The sequence below is a fragment of the Protopterus annectens genome, chromosome 2.part1, assembly GCF_019279795.1.
Source record: "Protopterus annectens isolate FY-2018-M chromosome 2.part1, PAN1.0, whole genome shotgun sequence".
NCBI lineage: Eukaryota > Metazoa > Chordata > Ceratodontiformes > Protopteridae > Protopterus > Protopterus annectens.
The window spans coordinates 952,328,753-952,355,125 of NC_056729.1; the positions used below are offsets into that span (position 1 = coordinate 952,328,753).

General features: G+C 44.0%; 1 protein-coding gene across 1 annotated transcript in view; it reads left to right on the forward strand.

Annotated features, from left to right (window-relative positions):
* The window catches only part of FBXL5 (F-box and leucine rich repeat protein 5), a 2,105,165-nt gene that overhangs the window by 1,705,233 nt on the left and 373,559 nt on the right, over positions 1–26,373 (forward strand). The window contains exon 10 of the mRNA XM_044062581.1: positions 4,315–4,466. Within this exon, the coding sequence (XP_043918516.1) occupies positions 4,315–4,466 (152 nt within the window). The remainder of the gene's footprint in view (positions 1–4,314; positions 4,467–26,373) is intronic.

Consider the following 26,373-nt stretch of genomic DNA (forward strand, 5'->3'; position numbering starts at 1 on the left):
GCCCTATCTTTCTCTTCAATAAAAATCCATACCTCTGCCATCTCGGCTCATTACAACACAGAGCCTCCCCTCTTTTCTCATCCTCTGCTTAAACAGGATCTTAGAGGGGCCAAAAATTTAAGGCCGCCCAGAAGATCACCAACTCCTGCATGGGACCTCACCCTGCCTCCTTTTGAACTAGCAGCTACTGCAGATATAAAATTTCTATCTTGAAAAACAGCTTTTCTCTTGGCAGTTACTTCAGCAAGAAGGGTTTCAGAACTACAGGATCTCATGGCATTGGAGCCTTTTATTATATTTTACCCGGGCAGGGTGTCCCTTAGGACCAGTCCTTTTTTTTATGCCTAAGGTTATATCCAGTGTGGCTCTTAATCAGACCATTCACCTGCCAACAGTTTACCCAAATCCGCAGAACAAGGGGGAGCAGATTCTGCATTTATTGGATGTACACAGACAACTAAGATTCTACTTAAACAAGACCAAATCTCCAAGGAAGTCTGAGCAACTACTGGTAGCATTTGCTGCAGGGTCAGAGAGGAAGGCTATATCAAAGCAGACTATTTCTAAGTGGATAAGCCACTGCATTCGTTTCTGCTACTTGCACCATGGTAAACCTGTGCCCAAGGGGATCAGATCACATTCTACCAGAGCTGCTTCTACTTCAGCAGCCTTTCTAAGGGGTGTTCCAACCATAGACATTCTAGAAGCTGCTACTTGGAGCTCTGTTCATACCTTCACAAAGCATTATCATTTACCTCTCTTCTCCAAATCCAGGGCAGGTTTTGCCACTGCAGTTCTGCAGGGCCTTATAGCCGCTCCTAATGCTGTTTAGTTCCATCCTCCCATCCATAGCTTTGGGATTCTGCCCAAGTGTAATGACTGCAACAGTGAAACACGAAGAACATAGTACAGTTGTGTACACTTACCGCAAATGTAGATGTTCGAGTGTATTCACTGTTGCAGTCCGGGTTACCCAGCCGCCATCCCCCTTTCTATACCTTTTCTTTTCCTTTCTTCACTATACTCAAAAGCCTTTGTGGTGTATTTGCTTTTAGCTGAAGGTAAAATTTGTTTCTAAAAGTGCACTTATATATTTACTGTTTATTTATATAGATATATAGATATATATATATATATATATATATATATATAGATATAGATATATATATATATATATTTTTTTTTTTGCTCCCCATGTGGGGGCACCTGACATCTGGGGCAAGAAGAAAAACTGAATAAAATGGTGTCGGCTGCATGTTTTATACACCTGATGACCTGACGTCATGGAAGAGGAGACAGCAACCAACGCAGGACACAAGACTTTGTTATTCCGGCTGAGTGAGGGCAACCTGCCAGCAGATTACATTAATGTAATGACTGCAACAGTGAATACACTCGAACATCTACATTTATGGTAAGTGTACACAACTGTACTATACTATGACTGCTCCTAATTAGTAATCTGCAAATGTAGTCAGCCAGAGGCTATTGACTTTAGCCTTGACTTCAGATAAGTAAATGCAAAAAAAGGAGTGATCCCAGGATCAATTCCTGAGGGACTGTGCTTGCGACTGGCCCCTTTGTAGAGGTGGACTTCAGAGTTCTAACTTCCTGGATTTTATCTGTGAGCCAGTTGGCTTATCCTCTGGGTGACATAAGGGTTTATACCTAACTTCTTGAGTTTGTTAGTGCCTAAGTAGGGTATTGTGTCAAATGCCTTGGCCAGGTTAAGATAGTGTGAACCATTTTGCCCTCATTTGTTGCTTTGGTGATTTTCTCACAGAAAAGTCCACCAGGCTGAGTAGGCATGACCTGCACTTGACGAAACCTGGATTTAAACAATTTAAAATTAGCCACATGGTTTCTCCAGTCCCAGTGACGGCCATTGATAATTCCCTCCTCACTGAGGTGGTCAGGATTCTAACAGCCTCTCAAAAGACTTCTGCTTGTTAGATCTGTTGTAGCAAATGGAAAAGATTTGTGTCTTGGGCTTGCCCACAAAAAATTCACAAATTTCTGGCTCCAGTCTCAGATATTCTGCAATTTTCTTGTCTCTTTTTGATTCAGGCCCAAGTTGGCTGTTGATTTTAGCTTCCTTGTTAGCTATCACGAGCATTCCCCAGCCTCAAACTCTATAAAGCCTTCCAAAAAATGAACCTTTTTACTGAGACCACCAATAAGAGATCTGATCGCTCTTTGGTGTATGACTTTTGTATTAGAGGCTCCCACAAAGTCTTCATTCCCACCAGCATTCTCTGATGAATTAAAATGTCTTTAATGGAAAACTCCTTTGCTTGTTACCATCACTTCAGTCAGAAGGATTTCAGAACTCCATGCACTATCATCTTTTCCACCTTGCTAAGGTGACTTTTGAATTGAGTATTTCACAGTCTATTCATTTACCAGTTTTCTTTCCAAATTAGTCCAGACTACATATAAATGTATATAGGCAGCTGTGCTTCTACTGTCATATAATTAAATTGTTTAGAAAGATGAGAAACTGTTTATTTTGCCATGATCAAACTGGGGAAGACATTTCTAGTGTCGCTTTTGAGATATGGCTATCAGACTGCATTTCCTTCATTTATGGACCCATCAACACATCACTTTCCAGCAAAAACAGGAGCTCATTCTGCTAGAGCTGCCACATCATCTACAGCTTTCTTCAAAGGGCTGTAGTTTTGAGGCTGCCACTAAGTCTTCCATGCACACCTTTATCGAGCATTGTAAACTGGAATGCACCTCCAGTGCTTAGAGTATCCACTGGTGCTTCTGTCCTAAAATGTCTCCTGACTTGAGGCCACCAGAGATGCATCTTATCTTGGGATTCAGACCCACATGTCACATTGAAAAAGTTACATACTTGAGCTTAGTGATGGATCCTTTCAGTCATGTCCATCCAATGTAACAAACCTCCCCATCCTCCTTCCCTGTTTTGTGAGATATGAAGGATTGTTTTATGAGGCCAGTTTAGTCCTTATTCAGGAAGTATTATCTATTCCTATGTCTTTAGGCACCAGACACGATCTGAGGTTTCTGAGAGAAAAGGTGCATTATGGGAGGGGAAATTTCTTAAAGGGGCTCGAGGCTTGAGTACTAATACTGCCGAGTCAGAGATCTGACAGGCAGCTTGAAGTACCCACTTATTGTATTGGACAGACATGAATAAAATAATCTGTCATTATGTGTAAGTACATAATTTTGTTTATATATGATTGTCTCACTCACCAACCTGGGAACAAGACTAGGGTAGATGTTCATATGAAAATAAGCACTGGTGATGAAAATTCTACACAAGAAAGGCAATAGGATGTGGGTAAACCCAGTGTAGATTGTCTTTGCATGTGTGTGTGTGTGTGTGTGTGTGTGTGTGTGTGTGTGTGTGTGTGTGTGTGTGTGTGTGTGTGTGTGTGTGAGAGAGAGAGAGAAGTTAGCACTGATTGAACTAGGTTGCAGTATGAAGCCATAATGTAGCAGAAGCTAAGCCTATCCTTTCCCCAGTACTGCAGTTGAAGCAGTGTTATTCAGGTAGTTTAATCCCTCTGAGCTGGGGTTGACAGCTGGAGCCAGGATGTATGATGAGAGTGAGCCAGAAAGACACCACTCACAAATGATGTCTTAACACTTTACTGGTAATCCCTTCCATCCTTGAGTGCTGATGTTCCTTGATAGGCCACGTGCAAGTCTTGAGGCATGGACCTGGGCATGTTGCTCTACTATCCCTTAGGTGCCAGCAGTTCCTTGTCCCTCCCACTTAACTGCCCACCCATCGTTCATCGTTCTGGTCTATACCAGAGCCACAAGAACTGTGTATCTACTCCCTCCCTTCCCCCCCATAGAGAGGCAAGCAGGCAGAGCCTCATCATTCCTCCATTCACCTGCAGTTCTTACAGGTACCTTGGCTACAATTTGAACCTAGTCTGCTTGGGTCACACTCTGACTTTATTCCAGTTTGTCAGCGGGGTAAACTTCCAAATTTTATGATTTATCATTACAGGGACCTCTTCACAAAAGTCAACTGCTGTGCAAATATGCACATAGCTGTACTTGTGTTATTTCTTTAAACCTTTCCAAATATAAAAGCTATAATTGTGCTTTATGAAGACATCCATATTGTGCTTTATGATCATTAGAATAATTTCTGCACTTGTGACGATAGCTGTTGCAGACTTTGTATGCAGTATATGTAACAGTAATGCATATTGTAGTCACGTGAAAGTTTCTGAACTTATTTGAAAGGTTAATTTTTCCCTTAAGTTCATAAATTTTGAAAAAAGTGCACTTTTCCTGACTCTCAATTTTCACTATTTACAGAGCACTGGTGTTTTATGGTGGACTGCCTTCACTGGAACATCTTAATCTCTCAGGATGTCTTTTGATAACTGGAGCGGGACTGCAGGATTTGGTCTCAGTATGTCCGTCTCTGAATGATGAACATTTCTACTATTGTGATAACATCGTAAATGGTAATACACATTTACACAATTAAGTTTTAATTTAGGCTGAGTATGTCCTTCACAATGGCGCTACATCTGTGATAACATTGTTAATGGTAATGCACATTAATTGTGGTAGGAAAAAACACACTGAGCTAATCTTCTTCACATGTTCTGCAACAATTTTTAAGGCCCACTTAGAAATGAGCAATGAAGAAAATGATTCCCCATGCCATTTATTGTTTTACACTGGTCCTTTTTTCTTTTCTTTTGCCAGTGAGGGACTCTTGCGTATTTTGGTTTGACACTGAGTTGCTTATATTCTAAGCTGTTAAGGTCCGAATGGAGAGAAAGGTCAGCAAGCAAAGGAGAGTAGTATTGCTGAAATTGAATTCATCTTCAAGTCTTGGTGAGTACATTCATGAGGTGGACCCTATTTTTCGCAAATCCTCATCAAGATGACACTGATATATAGACTGTATTCATATAGTATATATCGTGGACAGAAGTAGGTCAAAAATTAAAAAAAAAAAAAAGATAGCTGGATGCACAAAACCAAGGATGAAAAAAGAGCCCAATCCTGGTAGGCACACTGGTGCAAGTACTGGAAAAATGACAGCGTAGAATCCTCAAAGTACGGAAACATTCCTACAGTGGGGCCGGGCCAGGCCCAGGGGGAGGATGGCCCCCCTATTGAAGTAGCAGTCCACAAAAATCACAAAAACTGATAGGCCAATAAAGAGCCTTAAAGACAATAGAGTTGACTGTTGAAGATAAGAAAGAAATTATATATTGTTACTATTATGCAAAAAGCCCTGAATTTCCAGACACAAGGTATACAAAAAGATTGAGAGAAAAATTGGAGGAAAGACAAATACTTCCACAAGAAAAGCTGTCAAATAAAAGTGTGTTCATTAATACAACAGATTTGTGAAAAACAGTATATTGACCAAGAAACTTTGATCTGTTTGGAAAAAGAAGCATCTGAGGAAGTGCAAAAATATAAACAGCAAAACCTAGAGATTTTTGAAAAGTATAAAAAAGAAGTATGGACATGGGAAGGATAGAGAGAGATTTGATGTGGTGCAATATTTATGCAAAGGCGAAAGCTAAATTAATCAATACAAAGAAGGCAGCCGCAAAGATATTCAAAGAGAAGTACAGGCAAAGGCATCCCGATATGGAAAATTTCACAAGAAGAAAAATATTACAAAGAGGAAATGTAGAAAAGATGATTAGTAAAGTTGAGGTTATGGAGTGCCTGCTAAGTGAGGGATTTGGTGTAGAAGTCCTAACAGGTTACATTATAGCATGATGGAGCAAGTCCCCAAAGTAAGGAGAAGCAGGAAGTTCAGGAGACATCTGAAGAAGAAATATGGGCATAGGAAAGAGATTTAATATGGTGTAATATCTGTGAAAAGGAGAAAGCAAAACTAATAAATACAAAAAGAGCAGCACCAAAGATATTTGAGGAGAAATACAGGCAAAAGGAATCTGGACATGGAAAACTTTGCAATACAAAAAAATAAGAGAGAGGAAAAGTAGAAAAGGAGATTAGTAATGGAGAACTTAAAGAAATAGAAACTGAGATTATGGAGTACCTGCAAAGTGAAGGATTCTGTGTAGAAAATCTAATTCAGAAAGCACCACAACAAGATAAAAAGCAATGGACATCCAAATTAAGGGGAAACCAGTGGAACAGGAAGCAATTCATCAGGTGCCATATGAAGATATTTTGGGGTCTTCCACAGGAAACCAGTTTAAACATTCACTTGAAGCTGGACAGCAAGGGAAGGAACAGGAAACTGTGGCAACTCTGATGCAGTCAGTGTTGAGGAGTGATAGGGCCAGTGAGTTGCCATATGACAGAGCAATGGATGACGCAGAATGAAATTGAAGAGAATGTGCCACAGGAGGATGCTATAGAACTTTCTATAGAATGCCCGCAGGAAATGGAAAACAAAAAATGTGCCCTCAGTTTAGAAGAAGAACAAAGAGAAGTATTGTTGGAGTTACTGGAGATAGATAAAACATATTAAGATCAATGAAATAGACTGCAGAAGGTCAATAAAATCCCAAAAGTCAGAAGATTGATAAAACAGATGAATACAGTAATTAGGACTGTCCATAGAGATCCATGCGATATAACAGAAGTAAATAGGATATATTACTGTACAGCTAAATTAATAACAGATAAGTTCTACCACGAGAACACAGGGTGGCGAGAGAAAGGAAGGGGAGAAATTGAATACCATCATGGAAGTTATCAAATAGGGAAAACTGTAAAGCAATTAAGACAAGAAGTGTCACTAGAGTATAGAAGACGGAACAGAACAAAAATACTTAGAAAGATAGACATGATAAAAACAAAGTGCAGTATTAGAACAGATCAGGATCCATCATGTCTCCTCTTCTTGTCTTTCGGCTTTTCCCGGTTAGGGGTCGCCACAGCAGAACTCCTGTCCGCTAATGATTGGCACTGGATTTTTATGGTGCCGAGTTGCCTGCCCGACGCCCAACCTTCAAAGAAGGCACGCCCATTCATGCATGCACCTACCTGCATGTCTTTAACGTGACTCGACCACGGGGAGGACATGCAGACTCCACACAGAAGGCACTCCAGCCGAGAATCGAATGGAAGAACCTCTTGCTGTGAGGCGACCACACTAACTGCTGCACCACCACAGCCTACATCAGGATCTATCGTGTACTTTCACAAATAAACTAAAAATCTCAGCACAGGTGAAAAAACTTAGAAGATGCTTAGATAAATATAATGGAAAAGTACAAAATAAGCAGTTTATTAATGACCCAAAAAGTTTTTATAGAGAATTGGGAAACAAGGTATAAGGAATTGAAATACCACTAAAAAAGAAGAAATAGATACATTTTGGAGAAGTATTTATGAAGATCCTGTGGAACATAAAGCTAATAAATGGATAGAAAAAGTAAAAGAAAGAGTAAGAAGTTTAAAAGGTACAGGATATGAAATAGGATGAAGTAACAGCCAGAGAGATTGAACCAAAGTTAAGAAAAGCCTCTAACTGGAAAACTCCATGCCCAGATGCAGTACCTACCTTCTGGTTAAAAGTATTAACATCTTTGCTCGAAGCTTTAGCCATGAGTAACAACTGTTTATATGTGTACCCTGAACAGACACCAACCTGGCTAACAACAGGAAAAACAGTGCTCCTGCTTGAGTGAACCTACAAGCTACCCTAAAAATTATAGACCAATAACTTGCCTTCCGACAACGTATAAACTTATCCACAGGAATTGATGCCAACAGAGTTTATAGTCATTTAGAAGAAAACTCAATTATGGCAATAGAGCATAAGAGCAATAAAAGAAAGTCATATGGAACAAATGGTCATTTGTTTTTAGTCACAGTAGAGAACTGTAAAAATGGGAAGAATCTAAGTATGGCATGGCTTGACTACAAAAAAGCATTTGATAGTATCCCGCATTCATGGATGAAAGAGTGCTTTAAAATGTATAAGATTCACTAGGTCATATAAATATGGGGAGATTCCTCAAGATTGGAGACATGCACTTATTAAACCTGTTTTTAAGGGAAAGTGGAGTAGGACAAATCCAGAGTCATATAGACCCTTAAGTCTACTTTCATGTGAAAAAGTAATGGAGAAGGTAATATTGGATAAACTTATTGTCAGAACTGAATAGTTTGGGACTTGAAACCATATATCAACATGCAAATGTTGAAAGCAGATCTATTACCACTTGTAACATGGTGTTCCATAGCAATATAATAAGAGCTATAAATTAAAAATTGTGCTCTGATGTAATTATATAGATTTAACTTCAGCATTTGACAGGGTCATACACATAGCACTGATCAATAAATTAGTGCAACTAGGTATTGATGTACTCTTGATAAGATGGATACCTGCATCGCTTACAAATAGGACATGGCAAGTATCATACAGTGACTAGACAGGCGAAATCCTTGGTTACAGTCAGGGTGTGCCACAGGGCTCTGTCCTAGGCCCTGACTTGTTTAGATTGTATCTTTCAGACCTAACTTTTTCATCTGAGGTGTTCTACAGTCTATATGCAGATAACCTGAAATTGGGTAAACTGATTACATGGGTTACAGATAAGGCATGTCTGCAAAATAACTTGACTAAATTGACCTTTTGGGCACAGGAGAATAATATGCTGATAAATACATCAAAAACTAAGCATATGAGATTTGGTAGGCATAAATTGAAAGGTGAATATTTAATACAGCACACAGTGATTTAAACTGTAGACTCATTTAAGGACCTGGGTATATTCAGCTATGAGTTTTTCTAATCATATCAACCAGTTGGTTAATGATAGTTGTAGAACTATAGGTTGTAAAAAAGATTTATAAAGTCTAGGAAATCAAAAATAATGACGTCATTGTTTGTTAGTTACATTACACCCAAACTTGAGTATGGAATAACAATTTGGAAACCCTATAAGAAAACAAGCATGAGTAAACCAGAAATAGTACAATGGAAGTGTACCAAGGGTATCCATGGATGTGAAAATTTAAGTTATTATGAAAGACTAAAATATCTGAACTTGTACAGTCTCTCTTACAGATATCTAAGATGAGACCTTATTCAGGTATATAGGGCATTTAGTGACAGCTACCTGTGGGAATGTTTGGTGTTAACAAAAAGTATTAGAGAATCATCAGCCTATGTAGGAGATTTATAGGAATGAAAAGTGTACTAATTGGTTCTCTGTCAAGAGTAGGTGATGCATGGAACAGACTACCAAATTACATTAAAGCAAGTACTAGTTTAGATATTTTTAAGTACAGCCCCCCCCCCCCTCTGCCCCTTATTCCCAAGGTACTGATCAAAATAAGGGAGGAGAGAATAAAGGCCATCCTCATTGCTCCATATTGGCTCAGACAGCATTGGTACCCCTCACTGCGCAGCCTGACCTTACAGCCCCCCAAGCAGCTTCCACTGATCTCAGACCTCGTAACCCAGGTGAGGGGGAAGATATTGCACCCAGACTTAGACTGTCAATCTTTCAGCATGGCTTATACCTTAAAAGCTAACAAGGAGTCCCTGTTAAGCAAACAGGTCTTATACATCATCACAGAGGCCAGAAGGCCCAGTACCAGAATATTATATGATGGGAAATGGAAAGGATTCTGCTCCTGGAGTCAGTCCAAAGGGGCCAGTACCTCCCATCCTTCCATCCCTCTTATCTTGGATTACCTATCCGAGTTGTTTAATAGTGGCATCTCTTTCTCCTCTATTAAAATCCTTGCCTCAGCCATTTCTGCCCATTACGATTCAGACCCACTCCTCTTCTCTCATCATTTGATTAAACAATTCCTCAGAGGGGCTTCTAATATCAGACCTCCCAGAAGGCCTCCCACACCAGCCTGGAACCTGAATTATGTTTTAGAAAAGCTAACCTTACCTCCTTTCGAACCTGCTGCTTAAGCAGAATTGAAATATCTCTCCTGGAAGACTGCCTTCTACTAGCTATCACCTCAGCCAGAAGGGTTTCAGAACTTCACACACTCATGGCTGTTGAGCCCTTCATCATTTTTCTTGCAGACAACGTCTCCTTGAAGACTAACCCCTCCTTTATGCCCAAGGTGGCATCTGATGTGACCCTCAACCAGGCCATACACCTACCCACCTTCTTTCCCAACCCTCAAAACAAGGGAGAAAGAACTCTGCACTTGCTAGACGTGCACAGACAACTCAGATACTATCTGGACCATACTAAACCCTTCAGAAAAACAGACCAGCTGCTTGTCAGCTTTGCCCCAGGGGCAGAGGGGACGCCTATTTCCAAGCAAAACTATTTCCAAATGGATATCACACTGTATCCATTTCTGCTACAGACTTCATGGGAACCCCTCCCCCCACCAAGTCTGTTTGTACCCTTTCCACTAGGGCAGCCTCCACTTCCACAGCCTTCCTCAGAGGAGTCCCCACCAGGGACATTTTAGAAGCTACCATTTGGACCTCTGTCCATACCTTTACAAAGCATTACCACCTACCTCTTTTTTCTAAGTCTAGGGCAGGGTTTGCCTCTGCAGTTCTGCAGGGCTTGCTGACCCATGCCTAGGGCTCTAACCTATCCTTAGCTTTGGGAATCCTCCCACAGGTGATGACTGGAACAGTGAAACACGAAGAACATAGTACAGTTGTGTACACTTACCATAAATGTAGATGTTCGAGTGTATTCACTGTTGCAGTCTTGGTTTCCCTCCCTCCATCCCCTTTATATCCTCTTCCCCTAGGGGGACATAAGCTTCCCACGGTGGCTTTTAGCCACCAGGACCACTTGCCCTAATCCGTCAGAAGCACAAGGAAATAAGGTAAAGAAAAACTGATGTAATGACTTCAGCTGCCTTGCTTTATAGCACTGACGACCTGACGTCAGATTACAGGCGACTGCAGCTGATGCAGAAAACATTGATTCTGGTATTTTGGCTGGCCGAGGGCTACCACAGCAGGGATTACCCACAGGTGATGACTGCAACAGTGAATACACTCGAACATCTACTTTTATGGTAAGTGTACACAACTGTACTTTCTGTGTAATTGATAATGTGCCAGTAACAATACACTGTGACAACACACTGTAACATCATGTATCAGCTTGATACAAGCACTTATCCTCTGTGCCTTCTGTTTTTTTGTTTTGTTTGTTTTTTTTTTTGCCACTGTAACAGTTCTCATCATGAACTTTGCTGTCACTACATACCTTTTTTTTCTAGGATGCGTTTTTCTAAATTTGACAGATGGATGAAAGAAGCTGGTCACTGGACCAGGTGGGGTGGTCTGTCTCAGTGATGTATTGGTAGGTTGTAGTTTCTTCCGAGATTCTACTTGGAGGACTGACTTGGGTATTTGCCTCCTAGTGAGAGGTCTTTGTGTCTCACAGCTGTTCAGGTTTCCTAGCTATTTAAATTTATTGGCAATCCCACTGTATTCCATAGAGCCAGAATACTAAGAGTTCGCCCCCTGCCAAATCTATCTTGCTCTTTTAAAATTAGTTACGCTCCCCTTAAATTGCTAAAACTTTCATATCTAAGTGCTTAATGCACACTACAACTCTTCGGATGTTAACTCATTTTTTCATCTTACCTTTAAAATCTGCAACAGCTAGTCCAGGACTAGCAATTACTGGAGAGCCTACATTCTGCCTGTCAGTATTCATCTTGAAATTAATGCTTCTGATGTGATAGTGTTCAATCTCGCCGTTTGTTCTTACACATGGGTTCGGAGCCGATCCTCGGCTCCGTGCCGGCCTCTTGCAAGCTCTGCATCGAGAAGAAGCTCGAGACAATCTAATACCTACAATCCCCCTCTGCCTTTACCTCAGATCTAGTTTGCCGCTGCTGCATACGCATCGTTGGGAGCTAGCTCGAGAGTCTAAGCTAAGATATAACTTTATTTTGTTATATTTTATTAGGATTCTATTCTATTTGATGTTTCAGTATTATTCTGTATGATTGTGTTGTGGTCTCGTTGGGTTATTGGTACCGTTAACTAATTTTATCAGTTAAATATTTTTCAGGGCCTACACCCTTCATAAATTTACCATAGTTGAGGAAACTTTATACCGGGTTTGACAATTTTTATCGGATTTGACAAACTTTAACGGATTTGACTGCATTACTGGATTTGTCTCTCTTTCCTATAATGTCTGAAAAGGTGAAGTCAGGTTTCAAGCGTTGTCAGTGTGGCCAGAAAATGTCAGTGACTGACAACCATAGTTCCTGCGTCTACTGCCTTGGCCCTCTCCACTTGCAAGAGGACTGCTCCATCTGTCACTCTTTTAGTGGGAGGGTCATGACAGATAGGCGCAGGAAACTAATGGACAGAGGTCTATTGAAACCTTCTTTCCAGGAGGCTCTGGATGCTTCTGACCAGGCATCGAAGTCCTCTAAGGAATCGAAGGCGTCGGAGCCCAAGTCATCGGCTCCGAGCTCTTCAGCAAAGGTTAGATCACCGGTTCCACAGACTTCGGGGCCGAGTGTTCAGCTGGTATCGGTTCCTGAGCCTCGAGTCTTGGAACCGGTGATGGAGCTCCCTCCTTCGACCTTATTGAGGTCGGCTCCGTCTTCGGTTCCTTCGACCCGTTCTTCCTCCAAACTTTCGGATATCGATGTGGATCGCGTGGTGCAGAAGTTATTGGAGCATTCCGCCCTCTCCAAACTTATTTCGGTTTCCACCCAGTTGGTGTCGAAATTTGAAGGCCTCCTGTATCTCCATCCATTCCTCCTCCGAGACCGATTCAGTCTTTGGAGCCGGAAGAGGCTGATCTACTGATTGTGGAGCCCTCGGGTCCAGAACCGTCCTTTTCTCGGTCTGTTCCTCTCACCTCGACTCCGTCGGACCCGATACCGGAGTCTCGGAGCCGACGGTCTGTCCTTGGTTCCGGGGCCGAGAGTCGAACCGACGTTTCGGTTCCGACTCTCCCCCTCGGGGCCTCGGCGCGGATCGATTCGGCTCCGTCCTCGGGGTCGATGCCTTCGGTGCCCGTGTCGGGGATTCTTCCCATTTCCTCGGAACCGGGGGACTCTTCGATGCGGGACCCGGGAGCGTTCGACCTGATGAGGAAGGTGTTGTCTACCCAGACAACCACATCAGTGGAAGCAACCTCTCCTCCCCATAAAGGGCCGTTATCTTCATCTGCACCCACGGCCACATCCAAGCGTCGGGCACCAGTGTCTCAGCCACCCCTGGAGGGTGCCCCCTCTTCCTCCGAGGCTTCTTCGGATGCTCCCCACGAAGAAGTCCCTAGGAAGAGATTGTGTAAGAGGAGACACTTGGATTCTCCACAGGAATCCTTGACATCTGATACTGACTTAGATGAGTCAGAGGGGTCCCCTAAGTCACCTTCGAAGATGTCTCTTTTTCGGACATATTGGAGATCCTGAAACAGAGAGGTGACTGGCAGTCCCTTCCCCCTTCTGAGGATGAGTCAGTTCTGCTGAAGGCATTTGGTGCTCGCCCTTCTTCCTCCTGGGTCACTCCGCCTTGACGAACTAATGGAACTAATTGCTCGAAGGGCGTGGAGGCTCCTGACACAGTGGAACCAGTTCCAAGGAAACCTAATAAATACATCACGGCACCTCAGGACAAGTCCTACCTTACAAAAGGAGTTCCAGTAGACGCTATGGTGGTGGCAGCAGCCACTAAAAAGGAGATGTCGGAGTCTTCTTCGTCTGTCCATCCTCCTAATAAAGATTCTAGGACGATGGATAGATACGGGAAGCGCATTTTCAGTTCAGCGGCTTTTTCCATGCGATCCCTGAACTATTTGACCCATTTTACACGTCTACAGAGGGATCTAGTCAAAGAGTTGGGAGATACCCTCCAGGGTACTACAGATGCGGCTGTCTCAGAAAAAGTGACAGCAACTTAATACCCTTACATCTATTGTTAACTCGTCCATGAGGCTGATTTCCTACGCAGCGAAGGTTCGAGTAGGGCAGCAGCTTCAGCGATTGCTCTTCGCAGACAATCCTGGATGCGCTTATGTTCCTTTGCGGAAGCCTTCAAGTCTTCCTTTACTAACGCCCCATTTGACGGTGCCACCCTCTTTGGCCCCAAAGTAAAGGAGACCCTTACCCGGTGTGAACAGGAGGGAAAGACTCTGTCTGCTGTCGGAGTCCGTTTTTCCACCCCAACCAGACCGTACCCCAAAGGGCAACGTGGTGGAAAAATGTGGTTTCGAAAACCCCAAGGATCTTTCCCAGGCACACAGGGTGATGCCCCTCTAGAGGCAGAGGAGGGGCAGAGGTGGAAGACGCCGCCTGGCGGCAGAGGGGTCCGCAACATCAAGGTGACAGGGAGACACTCCCTGGTAAACCTTTCCAGCACTCCTGAGAGGAGGCCCGACTGTCCTGCTCTGGAGGCAGTCGGTGGTCGCTAGCTTTATACCCTCAGGCCTGGCAAAATATAACTACAGACAAGTGGGTAAAAGCGTGGTTACCAGAGGTTACAACATACCCTTTCTATCTCATCCCATCCCAAAGAAAAGACTCCCAGATGTACCGCCCCATCTGAGAGCCAGCAGCTATGGAAATTTCAAAGCTGCTAGAAAAAAGAGTCATCCAACCAGTCCCAGCGGACCAGCAAGGATTCGGGACTTACTCAAAGTTCTCTTTAGTTCCAAAGAAAACAGGGGACTGGAGGCCCATTCTGGACCTAAGCTACCTCAATACCTTCGTCAGGAAAGAAAAGTTCCGAATGGTCACGCTTCAATCGATCCTTCCATTCTTACAGAAGGACGACTGGATGTGCTCAATAGATCTAGAGGATGCATACTACCACATCAAAATGGCCAGGGCATCCAGAGATCATCTGCGCTTCGGCTGGGGCCAGTCACTTTCAATTTCGAGCCCTGCCCTTTGGTCTGACCTCAGCCCCCAGGGTCTTCACCAAATGCATGGCAGTGGTAGCGTCTCACTTGAGACGCCAGGGATTCCAGGTGTTTCCGTATCTGGACGACTGGCTCCTTTCTGCCACCACCGGCCAACTACTACAGGCCAGAGACTTTGTTCTTCAACTGTGTGTTCACCTAGGGATTTCCGTAAACTTGGAAAGTCCTTACTTCAGCCATCACAAAATATCTTGTTCATAGGAGCAGAATTAAACACACGTCAATTGATTCTGAGGCTTCCCCCAGAAAGGATATTATCACTTCAGACTCATATACGTCTTCTACTCTTGTCAAGGAAATCTCCTGCAAAACTAGTACTGAAGGTGTTGGGCCTCATGTCAGCCTCCCTTATTGCAATTCCCCTGGGAAGGCTGCACATGAGAGTCCTACAATGGCTGCTGTTTGCACAATGGTCGTTTCAACAACTACCTCTAACACACGAGATTCTTATAACAAAGACATGCAAAACAGATCTAAACTGGTGGCTTCAAACGTGCAACCTTTCCAAGGGGAGACCGTTTGTGCTACCCATGCCCACAGTTACGGTGACCACGGACGCTTCCCTGATAGGGTGGGGGGGCATCTTTCAGGGACAAACAGTCCAAGGCGAATGGACCAATTTGGAGTACAATCTGCACATCAATGTTCTAGAGTTGAGGGCAGTGTTTCTAGCGTTGCAACACTTTGCTCCCCTTCTTCCTCTAGGGACTATTGCAGTTCAGACGGACAACATGTCGGTAGTCTGGTACATAAACAAGCAAGGGGGAACCAAGTCCTATCAGCTATGCAGAGAGGCCATGAGAATTTGGCAGTGGGCGGAGTCCACGGGTCGCTTTCTAATAGCAACGCACATCCCAGGTCATCCAACGTCATAGCCGACAGGCTGAGCAGAGCAATTCTGTTACCGCACGAGTGGTCCCTAAAACAGTCAGTGGCGAAAAGGATTTTTCGCACGTGGGGCCAGCCTTCCTGCGATCTGTTTGCGTCTCCAATGAATGCCAAATGCAGGAGCTACTTTGCCCTATTACCCCCTCCAGGGAAGTCCCCAGGACGCACTGGTTTACGATTGGCCCCCGGGACTCCTGTACGCATTTCCTCCATTTCCTCTGATATCAAAGTTTCTCCAGAAAGCCAGGAACCTACACAGGACAATAATCCTCATTGCCCCATTCTGGCCTCGTCAAATTTGGTTTCCCTTCCTGAAGATACACTGCATTCGGGGACCCTGGATTCTGGACCCAGAGCCAGACCTATTGACTCGCTCGTCAGGGGTTCCCCATCCCGCGCTCCTGTCCCTCCATCTAGCAGCTTGGCTGCTCCAATTCCCAACTTAGCCAGGTCTGATCTTTTGTCACCAGCAGTCCAGGATATATTGGTGGCTTCGTATAAAGCTTCCACTACTAAAACATATGCTAGCAAATGGAAGCGATTTGTATTCTGGGCGAATACACACCATGTGGATCCTTTGAATAAGATATTAGAGTTCTTAACGGACTTATTCCATCAGGGTGCTTCTCCTGCTACACTAAGAGTTCAATTGGCTGCCATTTCGAATTTCCATGTGGAAGAATGTGGAGCTCCTGTTATGGCTCACAGACTTTGTAAAGCCTTTTTAAAAGGGGTTTTTCATATTAGACCACCGGTCAGATCTCCTACGTCACCTTGGAGTCTAAACTTATTGTTATCTAAATTAATGTTGCCCCCCTTTGAACCTGCCTCTTCTTGCCCATTAAAATTTTTATCCTGGAAAACTCTCTTTCTGGTAGCCATTACTTCCGCTAGGCAGTATCTGAACTTCAGGCTCTCTCCATCAAGCACCCTTATTTGATCTTTCACTCTGACAGAGTTTCTCTTGAACCAATTCATCCTTCCTCCTAAAGTGTGTTCTATTAACAATATTAATCAGTCCATTGAATTACCCACTTTCTTCAAAACCACTCCAACAAAATGGAGTATATGTTACACAAATTAGATGTTCACAGACAGCTAAGATTTTACTTGGATAGAACAAAAGATCACAGAAAAACAGATCAACTCTTTGTGGCTTTTGCTGATAGCAGGAAAGGACTTGCAGTTACCAAAAGAACTCTTTCTAAATGGTTAACGGATTGTATAATCTATGTCTACGATTCTTCAAATCAAACCCTTTTACACAAACCCAAAGGACATTCCACAAGGTCAGTGTCTACATCTTTGGCTCATGCAGCCCGCCTACCACTGGACGCTATTTGTGCAGCTGCTACTTGGTCTAAGCCACATACATTCATTTCTCATTATAAGGTAGACAAGGTTTCTAGGGACAGGGCAACCTTTGGTTCCACTGTGCTCAAGAACGCCTCCGTGAGTTCCTCAGGAACAAGGAGCTAGGGACGCTACCCATGTGTAAGAACAAACGGTGAGATTGAACACTATCACATATAGAAGTTATGTCCTTACCATAACGTTCCATGTGGAGTGTTCATCTCGCCTTTGTTCTTACAGTCCCACCCTCCCACCCTTAGGAAGAACGTTCTTTGATGCCTGGCCAGGAGCATTCTGCTACTGTTGCAATATTGTGTACATAGTTGGCATATATATATATATTTATATGTGTCTGTTTGGCTTATATATATATAGTTATGTGTAGATTCTTTCTGTGCATATGTGATGTAAGCATGAATGTGCTATTCTGTAGATTGGTTTGCTTGCAAACTAGATCTGAGGTAAAGGCAGAGGGGGATTGTGGGTATTAGATTGTCTCGAGCTTCTTCTCGATGCAGAGCTTGCAAGAGGCCGGCACGGAGCCGAGGATCGGCTCCGAACCCATGTGTAAGAACAAAGGCGAGATGAACACTCCACATGGAACGTTATGGTAAGGACATAACTTCTATTTTTGTTCCTAGTGAGAAAAGGACCATACGGGCATTATTTCCTGGAGACTGATGATCACCAGAAAGCCTGATAATTGTTTCATAGGTGTCAGCTTGGAATTTGTGCTAATATTTTGCTCCTGGTGAGAGAAGGAACAGAGGGCATTGATTCCTGACTGTCTCAAATTGGGCAGTAATCATCTGTGTGGTACCTTCCTGATTGATCTGGTTGCTCTTCAATGTATCTACTAGGAAAAGGCTACAACAAGCCTACAGACACCTGCATCATCTGGGACAAGATTGTTCACCAAAGATCCTTATGGCCTGCTTCTCATTTTGGGATTAGTGCTACTGTTTTGTGTCTGGTGAGAGAAGCAAAAGGGGTATTGTATCCCAGCAGTGTGATCTGTGGTGAGACCAGCACTAGGAGTAACCAGGTACTAGCCAATCAGGTGAATCCCCCTTTTTTTACATTCTTGACAAAGCTCCTGTCCAACCTAACTTCAGAGTACTTTATCCATAAATCATCAGGGTCTACTTTAGTAGTTTCCTTTCAAGTGTTTGGCAGTGCCCTGTATAGATGCAGGCACCTTAAGTTAACATCTTTCTTGTAAAAGGACCTTTGAAATTTCACCATTACCTAGTTGCACAATTGGCAGCTAGCTTGCAGTGATGAGTACTGCCCCCAGAGTTACAAGCCATGTACTCCTGATATTACTCTATATTCTCACCTCAGCCGTCTAATCAATAAAAAAGGGCCTGTTGCCATGGATATGAACTTTCCGACTATCTCCATTCCCAGCTTGGTGGATATGGGCATCCTGAGGCAATGCAGAAATTGCCTCATGTTTACTGACAACCAGCTAATTCTCAAACTGATCAGGTTTGTGAAAGATGTGTTTACGTAATGTCACTGGAGGCAAAGCTGTCAGATAAAAGTACTTGTAATGTCAATCAGCTTGTCAGTACTACATATGCTGTACCCATCACACACAGTACAAAGCAGAGACACAAACCCACATATGTTGAAGCGCTTAACTTTAACCTTCCTAACCCCCAAAGATCTCTTGGACAAAGTGCACATAACAAATACTGTCAGCAGTGCTGAATGCACTCTTTCAAAACAACACGCACATCAGCACATATAGTCTCATCTCATGGAGCTAGTACTTCTAACCCCATAATGCAAGCCACCACACAGTCCAGCATTTTGGTCATTGGAGACTACATTGTGAGATGAACTGCTGTCCCTCTCACCAGACTGACTAAGGAGAAAGTCATGATCCGTTTGTCAGGGTCCAGGATTTGCCACATTACATATGCACTCAAGTCATTGGACCACAAGTATCAGTGTGACTCAGTCGTAGTTCATGTGACTGTAAATGACCTGAGATGTACCTCCCTAGACTATATGAAGAGAGACAACGTGGATCTCTTGGAATACATGTCCCAGGCTGGTATGAGCTTAGCTTTGCGCAATGCCACAATATGAATAGATGACGACTGGCTTTAATAATTAGTGTGGTTTCTGGTGTCATTATGTGAGGGTGCAATATTTGTCAGCATGGAAGGAGATGGTCAACAGACCATGCTGCTTTGCCAGGGATGGTCTGCACTTCTCTGCTTTCTAATATTAGCTAAAACATTGTCCTTCCCCATAGTGCCTCTTTTTTTTTTTTTTTTTTTTTTTTTTTTTTAGGCAATCCCATACTGGTTCATAGGTGTTTACTAGGCTAACGACCACAAGGGCATTTTTAAGCCTAGCCATGCATTCCAAATCTCTGACAGGTTTTGATACCCTTGATAAGTGTAAGCATGGGCCTGGGAGATGAACCATTTACAGCTTACCTGTGTCCATTAGAAACATAGGTGCCAAACCAGGGATGATTTCCTGTTTCCCATCCAATTGTCCAGGTTGCCCTTGAATTGGGTTAGGGAGGAACTCTGCTTCACATGGATGGGGAGTCTGATGTTCATCGTGTTTCACTGTTGCAGCCATTACTCTTGGGTTATCCTGCTGGCAGGCTACCCACAGTCAGCCTGAATTCCAAAGTCCTGGTCCGGTGTCAGTTGCTGTCGCCTCTTCCCTGACGTCAGTGAGCCAGGGGTATAAAAGATGCAGCCGACACCATTTTCTCCAGTCTTTCTTGCCACGAGGTGCCCGAAGCAAAAGCAGTTCGCAAGTGCCAGTCGGCCAACTCCTGAGATTTTCAAAATCCAATTTCAGATCCAAAGTCTTCATTAAAGCTAAGTACCCTGTTGGGGAAACTTTTTTCTTGCTCCAGACCGATGTCAGAAAAAGTTAACAATTGTATTTCTTGCGGGAAGCAAATACCTCATAAGGATTTTCATTCTTACTGTATTCCTTGCCTAGGCCCTGATCACAACGTTGCTAGCTGTCGGTTTTGTGCTAGATTTAACCAACGCACTATTAAGCGTCGGTACGATTTTGCCTTTCATTACTTTGGCCGAAGGTTTAATTATATAATGCCGTCTGAACAGCCGACGACCGGAGTTTATAAAAAGCGCAAGGAAAAGGACAGGCATCCGAGGTCCAAAACTGACGACGAGGCCCCCGCTAGGCCAGTCGCCGGTTCTCAGTGAGGCGCTTTCACAGCCCCTGACGCCTGCTACCTCAGAGCCACAGGCCGCTTCCAACTCCCACGTGGAGCCGACTAGGCCTCTGGGATACTCAAGGTATTGGACTCTCGGAAACTATTCCCTAAGATGGGTCTGGAGCCGCTGAGCAGGCATTGGCTTCTGAGGGTGTTTTTCAGACCTACACAATTATATGCTTTCGCAGCTCCTGGCGTTCGCTACCTCAGAGCTACAGGCTGCTTCCGACTCCCATGTGGAGCCGACTGGGCCTCTGGAAACTCAAGGTATTAGACACTCGGAAATCATTCCCTCATATGGGTCCGGAGCCGCTGAGCAGGCATCGGCTCCTGAGGGTGTCTTCACAACTATATATTAAGCCATCTTCAGCTTCAAAGACTGAAACAGCTCTAAAGACAAAGAAACAAGTACAGTATTCTCCTGGACAGACTTCCATGCCTAAGAAACAGATGCGTAAAATGGCCGAAGACCTAATTACTTTGATCAGGGGTTCCCATCCTCCTCCTGATGAGGCCTAGGCAAGAGACAGAATATGACTCTTCTGATCAGGTTTTAATTTCTTCTGGTTCCTCTTCTGAACAGGGATACTCTTTCCCTCCCTATGAGGATTGTGATGCTGAATAATCTATTCCTTCAGCCTCTCCTCCTGAGGATTATTCTTTTGGGGAAACCCTACATACCATGAGGCAGCATTTTCACTGGGAGAGCCAAGATTACTCAGACTCTAAGAAAAGGCTCAGAGACTTTCTTTTACTACCTCAGCACACCTCTCGCTATTCCACCTGTTTAGACATTGTAGATGTATTTTCAGAGTCCGGCCTGCCTCCTGACTCTTTACCCCCTGCTCCTGCTAAGCCAGACAGATGCTACAGGGTTCCAGACTCTCATAAATTTCTATATAAAAACCCTGCTGCTGACCCAGAAACTATATCTCAGGGTCCCAAAGGGGTCAAGGCTTCCACTGCAAAAAACCCTGTCCCCTCTGATAGGGATTCTAGGGCACTGGACAGATGGGGGAAAAAAGTTTACACTTCTGCTACCTTGGCTGTAAGGGCTTTAAATTGTCAGTTTCATATGCTTAAATATCAGCAATACTTAATGTCACTGCTTAAACAGAAAATGTTGACGAATTCCGAATGTTCTGATAACAAGGAAATGCATGATTTATTGCATGCAGCTGAACAAGTGGGAAAGCATACTTTGCAATGTGGTTTTGACTCACTGAAGGCCTCTTGCAGGGCCGCTGTTACGGGTTCTGTCATTAGAATGCATGCTTGGTTAAAGGATCAGAATCTGCCTGATCATGTTAAAGCAAAATTATTGGATGCTTCATTACAGGATGATACTTTGATGTTCTTCATCTCACATTGCTGCAGTCATAACCTGTGGGTAGTCCGCTGTCCTCGGTCGGCCCGAATACCAAAGTGTTAGGCTGGCGTCGGTCATGGTCGCTCAGATCTGACGTCAGTACGCCGTGGTACTAAAGCGCATGACCGACGCCATATCCTCAGTCTTTCTTGCCGCATGGTCCGAAGCAGAAGCAGCGTTTTGCAAGTGCCGTTTGGCATCCTGAAATTTTCGTATTCTGAGTTTCAGACCGAAGACCAAGTTGGGCTAAGTACCCCGTTGGGGAATATTTTTGCCTTTTCTTGCCTCAGTTAATTCCGGATGTCAGAAAAAGTGAATAATTGTATTTCACCTCATAGGGATTACCACTCTCTTTGTATTCCTTGCTTGGGGCCTGAGCACGACGTAGTCGGGTGTCGCTTTTGTGCTAGATTTAATAAGCGCACCATTAAACGCAGGTTAGATTGTGCTAGGCTTGTCTTCGGTAAGCGGTGTAATTACAATATGCCGTCGGATCCTCCGACGCCCGCTACCGCTAAGAAGCGTAAGGAAAAATCGTTAAAGTCCAAGCAGGATGAGTCGTCCATTACGGGCGCCGGTTCTTTAGAAACTACGGTGGAATCTGCGGATCCAGCCGAGGTTTCAGTTGAGTCTCAGGGGGAGCCTTTAGTTTTACAGGATGTGGCCTCTCAGGAGTCGAGTCAGGCTGAGGGGGCCTCTCAGGTCTCTGTAGTCCCTTCTTTGCATAAGGTAGTTAGGCCTTCTACTTCTGTCTCTAAGGTACCTTCCAAGGTTAGGCCTGGTTTGTCTTCCTCTGGCGTCAGCCCTAGTTCTGCAGGTTCTGTACCTAAAAAGCATATGCTGAAAATGGCAGAAGATTTAATTTCCTTAATCAGGGGTTCTTTGCCCCCTCCGGATAAGAGGCCTAGGGTGGAGCCAAAGAGGTGGAAGGATTGGAGCATTCCTCAGATTACTCGGAGTCTTCGGCTGAAGACATTCAGGATTTTCCTCCTTATTCTGATTCAGATGCAGAGGATTCTAGTCCTTCTGCTTCCCCCCCCCCAGAGGATTTTTCTTTTTCTGAAACCCTGCATTCCATGAGAGAGCATTTTAAGTGGGAAGGTCAGGATTTCTCAGATTCAAGAAAGAGACTTGGGGAGTTCTTGTTTTTACCACAGCATAGGCCCTTGGCTATACCCCCTGTTTTGGATGTTGTTCAGGATGTTTTCTCTGAAGCTTCCCTTAATCCTGATTCTTTGCCTCCTGCCCCGGTCAAGCCTGACAGGTATTACAGAGTGCCTGAGGCTCATAAATATTTGTATAAGAGCCCGAGAGCTGACCCAGAAACTATTAGCCAGGGACCTAAGGGTGTCAGGGCTTCTGTTGTAAAGAATCCAGTTCCTATGGATAAAGATTCTAGGGCTTTGGATAGGTGGGGTAAAAAGGTGTATACCTCTTCCACTCTAGCAATGAGGGCTTTGAATTGCCAGTTTCATATGCTGAAGTACCAGAATTTTCTCCTAAGTCAGTTGAAATCTAAGGTAGATGCTTTGGCAGAGGGCATTGAGTGTAAAGAATTGCAGGATTTAGTTCATGCCTCTGATCAGGTGGGTAAGCATTCTTTGCAGTGTGGTTTTGATGCTCTTCAGGCCTCTTCCAGGGTGGCTGCCACTGGATCAGTTATTCGTAGGCACGCCTGGCTTAAGGATCAGAACTTGTCAGAGCATGTTAAAGCTCGAATTTTGGATGCTCCCCTTCAGTCCGAAGTTCTGTTTGGTTCTCCTGTGGAGTCAGTTTTGAAGAAAATGGAAGACAAAGCTAAGTCTATGCAAACAGTTAAGGATTTTTTACAGGTGCAGCGCCCTAAGTTTAGCAGAAATTGGCCTACTAAGGGATGGGCTTATCCTTCTTCTGATTTACAGTCTAGGGGCAGATCTAGACGTGGTAGGGGCAGAGCTCATGCTCAAGGTTCTTTCAGGCCTAGGACGTGGAGTTCCCCTGCACAATCTTCAGGTGAGGGCAGGGGCCAGCCTTTTCGTAAACAGACCCAATGACCTGTACCTCCAGCTGCCAGATCCCTCCTGTCTGGCAGCTCCTCTGGGAGGAAAGTTGGCACTTTTCAGGCAAAATTGGCTTTTGGTCACTCAGGACAAATGGGTGTTGGACATTATAGATCGAGGCTACAAGTTTTACTTTCACACCTTGCCTCCTTTCAAAGGCATGCCAGACGTTCCTTCTCAGTAAAAGGTGGAGGCTCACAAACAGATTTCTTTACTTCTAAACATGGGGGCTATCCAGGAGGTCCCTCCGTCAGAAGTAGGACTAGGATTTTATTCTCGCCTGTTTCTTGTACCAAAGAAAGGAAACACTTGGAGGCCAATTCTGGATTTGTCTATTCTCAACACATACCTGGACATTCCAAAATTCAAGATGTTAACTTTGCAACAACTTCTGCCTCTATTAGGCAAAGATCACTGGATGGTAACTCTGGATCTCAAAGAGGCTTATCTTCACATTCCTATCAGGCCCAGCTGCAGGAGGTTCCTGCGTTTTCGGGCTGGGACTTTACATTATCAGTTCTCTGCATTGCCCTTTGGCTTATCTACTGCGCCCAGGGTGTTTACAAAGATCCTGGCACCGGTGATAGCCTTCTTAAGGTTAAGGGGAATACAAATTTATCCTTACTTGGACGATTGCCTGATTCTGGCTCAAGACAAAGTCAAGCTACTTCACCATCTACAGTATGTTATGACAGTGTTAAGATGCCTAGGGTACTCTGTGAACGAAACAAAGTCCAGTCTAGTACCCTCTCAGGACATGTGCTTTCTGGGTGTGAGACTGAATACAGCCTCTCAGATGGCTTTTTTGACCCCGGACAAACAAAGAAATCTTACCTTTTACTTCCAGCAATTGTCTCTACGGTCCAGGCTGACTGCAAGGACAGTCCTTCAAGCCTTGGGGTTCATGGCATCTTGTATTCTGGTGCTTCCCAATGCCAAACTGCATATGAGGAAGCTACAATGGTATCTCAAAAGCGTATGGACTCAACACTGCCACGATTTGGACACTGTCATTCAGATGATACCTTGCATCCAAAGGGAATTTTTGTGGTGGGCTCAGGAATGTCACCTAAACAAGGGACTCTCTGTGACCCGACCAGAGGCGAGTCAGATCTTAACGACAGATGCCTCAGACATGGCTTGGGGAGCACACTTCAATGGAAAATGGGTTCAAGACACGTGGCCTGCCAGACTACAACATCTGCATATCAACATGAAGGAGATGTTAGCAGTCCAATTTGCATTGATGGCTTTCAAGGATCTACTTCACCCAGGGCTAGTGTTGATTCAGACAGACAACACAACAGTCATGTGGTACATCAACAAGCAGGGGGGCACCCATTCGTACCCTCTTTGCAGACAAGCTATGATTTTGTGGGAGACTGCTCTCAGTTTGCGACTCACTCTTCAGGCAAGGTTTCTGCCAGGAGCACAGAACTCCTTAGCAGATGTTTTGAGCAGACAGATGGTGGATCCCCACGAGTGGAAATTGGATCCTCATGTTTTTCAACAGTTGACGATGGCTTGGGGGACTCCAGACATAGATCTGTTCGCTTCTCCACTGAATTACCAACTGCCAAAGTTTTGCACAAAGCTGTTTCACCCAAAAGCTTGGAAAGTGGATGCTCTATCATTCAGTTGGAACAACCTTCACGTTTATGCCTTTCCTCCTCTGCCTCTCCTTCCCAAGGTACTCCTAAAGGTCAGGCAGGACAAGCATTGCATGATTCTGATAGCTCCAGAATGGCCACGACAGCACTGGTACCCTCTGCTGAGGACTTTAGTACGGGAGCCTCCTTGGCCTTTGCCATTAATTCAACACCTTTTGTCCCAGGCAAGCAATCATTTTCGCAATGTCAGGATTCAGTCCCTGCATCTGACAGCATGGCGTATTCTGTTTTAGACCCTGGGGGGTCGCAGCTTCCTCAACAAGTTTTGAATGTCATTTTTGAGGCCAGACAGCCTAGTACAAGGAAAGTTTATGCTGATAAATGGAGGAGATTTTTTCTTTGGAGCAAAACAAAGAGCTTTAATGTTTCAGTGCCTAATTTGAGTGTTTCACTTCAGTATCTTACAGAATTATTAGACAAGGGTTTGTCTTTCTCCTCTGTAAAGGTTCATGCTACAGCCATTTCTGCTCACTATGACTGTGACCCACCATTGTTCTCTCACCCTTTGTTCAAGCAATTTCTTAGAGGGGCAAAGAACATAAGACCCCCACGTAGAGCTCCTACTCCTTCCTGGGATCTCAATTTTGTGTTGGAAAAGCTCACATTACCTCCTTTTGAACCTGCAGCTACTTCAGAGTTGAAGTTTTTGTCTTGGAAGACAGCTTTTTTGTTGGCCATTACGTCTGCTAGAAGGGTGTCTGAATTACAGGCTCTAATGGCAGTTGAACCCTTCCTGATATTTCATAAGGATAGGGTCTCACTACGTACTAATCCTACTTTTATGCCTAAAGTTGTTTCTAATGTAGCCTTAAACCAATCTATTCATCTGCCTACATTTTATGCTGATCCCCAAAATAAGGAGGAAAAAATTTTGCATTATTTGGACATTCACAGGCAGTTACGTTATTATTTGAGCAGAACTAAAGGGTTCAGACAGTCCCAACAGTTATTCATTTCCTTTGCCTTGGGA